This window comes from Gordionus sp. m RMFG-2023, chromosome 2 (assembly GCF_954871325.1).
Source record: "Gordionus sp. m RMFG-2023 chromosome 2, tfGorSpeb1-WG-v2, whole genome shotgun sequence".
NCBI classification, from domain to species: Eukaryota; Metazoa; Nematomorpha; class Gordioida; order Chordodea; family Parachordodidae; genus Gordionus; species Gordionus sp. m RMFG-2023.
The window spans coordinates 43,784,349-43,788,102 of record NC_088776.1 but is presented as its reverse complement, the minus strand read 5'-3'; the positions used below and the strand labels follow the sequence as shown (position 1 = coordinate 43,788,102).

The window sequence follows — 3,754 nt, the reverse complement described above, 5'->3', positions numbered from 1 at the left end:
CATCCATATTTTATTGTACTCGATATTTGGATGTTATCATAATTAGTTTTCCTTCATTCGAAATTTCAAAATACTTGCCAATTTTTTGCATCTTTTACAATATTATGCACTGTGCTACAAGTAGGTCTCCCAATATTTATGATTTGACCTCTAGAAAATTCAAGTCAGATGATTTGTTAATATCCGATTATTGGCTTTTAGCAAAAGATAATGTTTCAATAAATGGATATATAAATAAAAATATAAAAGGTCGTTTAAAACATACCAATAAAAATTCAGATTTCAATAATATTAATAAAAAGGTTTATTCAACGTTAATTGATAATATATTTAAATTAGATCATTTTAAAAATACATACCCTAAAAAATATAATCACAAACACTATAAATTTCCGCGAAGGACTAAAAGGGTCAAAACATACTACATCAAAGATAGAAATCCATTCGTAATAACGGATACTACAACTGGTAAAATAAGAGGCATTCGATCTTACCCTTCGCATCTTACGGATCGTGAGGATTTATCAGTCGATACCTACTTAGGCATACCTTTCGCTCAACCCCCGGTCGGTATCTTACGATTTAAAGCACCCCTACCAGTGAAGCCCTGGAGCCATATATACAATGCTACTAAATTGCCAAATTCTTGCGTCCAAACACTTGATACAGTTTTCGGGAACTTTACAGGATCTGTTATGTGGAACGCCAACACTTATTTAAGTGAAGACTGTTTGTACTTAAACCTATGGGTACCTCATGATCAAAATTTAAATTATCGCAATAACTTGTTGCCAATAATAGTATGGATATACGGTGGTGGTTATTACAGCGGTACCATAACTCTGCCATTGTACGATGGTAGTATTATGGCTTCAAAAATGAGAGTTATTGTCATGTCAATGAACTACAGATTGGGTTCCTTGGGGTACCTTTATCTAGGCAACAAGGAAGCTCCCGGTAATCAGGGACTTTGGGATCAATTACTAGCTATGAAGTGGATGAAAGCAAATTCCAAAAACTTTGGTGGCGATCCCAATAAAATAACATTGATGGGGGAATCAGCGGGGGCATCAAGTGTAGCTTTTCATCTTTTATCACCTCTAAGTAAGGATTATTTTAATTATGCTGTTCTGCAAAGCGCGTCAGCGACTTCCCCATGGGCATTGGTTAACCCTCAAGAAGCTATTCACAGAGGTCTACTTCTAGCCGATTCCATGAAATGCCCTTATAAAACACGGGATAAGATATTTGCCATATTGGATTGCCTGAGGAACTTTAACCATTCAATTATACTTGAAAGAGAGTTCGTAACCAACAAAGTAATGCAGTTTTCTTTCGTACCAGTGGTAGATGGAAAATTCCTGGTCTCTCATCCTCGACGCTTGCTAGATGCAGGACTATTTAAAAGAACTCCCATACTATTGGGTACCAACTTAAACGAGGGCACATCCTTCAGCATTTATTACCTAGATAAAATGTTCCAACCTCTTAGAAAAGATGTAAGCTATCTGACAACAGCCGACATCTCAACTGCAGCTAAGGACATATACTGGCATCTCAATCCTATAGCACAAGATGCAGTGTATTTTCATTACAATGACTGGGAAAATTTGAACCACACGGATGCTCTTCAGGCTATCGATCGAATGGCTGGAGATTTCTGGTTTACGTGTAATGTCAATGAGTTTGCCAGTATTTACGCTTTTGAAGGATCTCCCGTTTACATGTATCAATTTGCTCATAGGTCTAGCCAAAATCCATGGCCGATTTGGATGGGTGTTATGCATGGTGATGAAATTTCCTATGTCTTCGGAGAACCCTTTAAGAAAGATGGGGACTTTTTGGAGGAAGAAAGAGATTTGAGCAGAAGAATGATGAGATATTGGACTAACTTTGCTGCCACTGGGTAAATAAATCTGATATAATATGTTTAAACTATTGTCATAATATATAGTTGCTTTTTTAAATTAAATACATTCATATTTTTTATCAAACGAAAGAAAGAAGCTAGATCTAGTAAAAAACTGCCCTACTCATTTAGAGAATTTAATCATAAAAAGTTACCTTAACTTGAATAATCAAATACATTATTAGAATTTTATTATTCGAGTCTAATCGGGTTGAATTTACTTTGGCTAGATCTATCTAATTTAAAAAACTAATTTTATCATACTGTTACATTTCTAAATGGAGATATGGAATGTTTTAAAACAAATAGTAATCCCAACATATCACCCGATGATGGCTTCGTCGATATAAAATGGCCATTATACACCGCATATCAGAAAAACTTTTTAAAGTTAACCATGAATATGAGTATAACGACCAATCATGTGCATAATGGACCAAGCATGAAAAGTTGCGCATTTCAAAAACTATACTTACCTCAATTTAACCAAGAAATAGGTATTTAACTTTTACATAATATTTGAGATGAATTTATAAATAGTTTATTAAAGATCAGCAGACGCAGGCTATATAGTGCTCGCAAATTGAGCGTTTCAAACCAAGCTTTGCATACGTAAATAATGCATTTCAAATGGTATTGTGCAAATTGGTCAAATTACCCTTTGGTGCTAGAAACCATTTTAAAAAACTAACTGGTTTGCTTCTTTAAATATTTTTTTTTATAACTTAAGGCTAGCATTTTTTTGTCCCTCCCAATAACAAACTTCATTTTTTTATAAAATAAAATTTAAAAACCCTTTAAACAAGGGACACTTTTTATTAAAAAAAAGTACGGTAAAATGCAAACGCTCAATTTGTGTGCATTATTAGAACTAATTATTTTTTTAAAAAGGCCCAGAAATTAATATATTTTTTTATAAACTCAAGCTTATCCCATAAATGGGCATCTCTGTGCAAGTCACTTTGTTGTTATTATTAGTTTAAAAAGTTAATTAGAATATTTTAAACATTTATTTAGAAAACTTGAAAAAACAACCGTGTCTTGTCAAATCTCCTAATAGCACATCCTTATTGCAAAAGTCTCCAATTTTGATCATCTTGTGTTTAATATTTATACATCAAATTTTTTATATAACTTGAAAAGCTGAAGAAAAATTGGGAATAACTATACTTAAATAATCCATTTGTCTGAAAAATAAATCGATTTTAAATTATATATCATCATAATTTTTTTAACAAAATATATATACTCATTAATTTAAGTGAAATAAAATTTATAATTCATTAAGATAAAGGGTATACATGTATTAATGAACATAGTTTATAATTTTGATGTTTAAACTTAATTTTAATTCTTTGATACATGAGTAATTTATTCAAATAAAAATATCGATGAAGTATTTAGAACCATATTATAAAATTTTAAATAATATTTTTTAAAAATTTATTTTTACAAAGTTACAGGTAAATTCATTCCGATAACATAGGCGTTACCAGGTGTTTGCTAAAGGGGGAAATAAAACACTATTAGGTGGAGTTCCCTCATAAATTTTATTAAAGGTTTTTAAGTTCAGTTATTGCAAACGCTGTGTTATATAATTACTTAAATAATTTTGTACTTCCACTTTTTTTTAAATTAAAAATTCTTCTCCTGGAAATTTTGGTATAATTAACTTTTACTTATTTTTCTTTTAAATTTTGTTTATAATATACATTTTTTGAGGAGAGGGTGATGGGCGTGTAGAGGGGAATTTTTATCAGCTTAAAAAAAATGATATTTACATTAGAAAAATTTCCGAATGACACTATGCTACGCCTATTTCTGAATTTATCATAAAACTGCGTT

The 3,754-nt window shown here is 31.3% G+C and overlaps 1 protein-coding gene across 2 annotated transcripts; it reads left to right on the top strand.

Moving 5' to 3' along the window:
* The first annotated feature begins 227 nt into the window (after positions 1 to 227).
* On the top strand, positions 228 to 3,104 carry LOC135924580 (acetylcholinesterase-like). 2 transcript variants are annotated; one of them, XM_065459654.1, is made up of 3 exons: positions 228 to 1,906; positions 2,219 to 2,406; positions 2,927 to 3,104. In XM_065459654.1, the coding sequence occupies exons 1-3, from the start codon at positions 696 to 698 to the stop codon at positions 3,046 to 3,048; spliced, it is 1,521 nt and encodes a 506-aa protein (XP_065315726.1). In that variant the 5' UTR covers positions 228 to 695; the 3' UTR covers positions 3,049 to 3,104. The 2 variants fall into 2 exon arrangements, with proteins under 2 accessions (XP_065315726.1, XP_065315725.1); XM_065459653.1 differs by lacking the exon at positions 2,927 to 3,104 and adding an exon at positions 2,450 to 2,573 and having other exon boundaries at positions 563 to 1,906.
* The last annotated feature ends 650 nt before the right edge of the window (positions 3,105 to 3,754 follow it).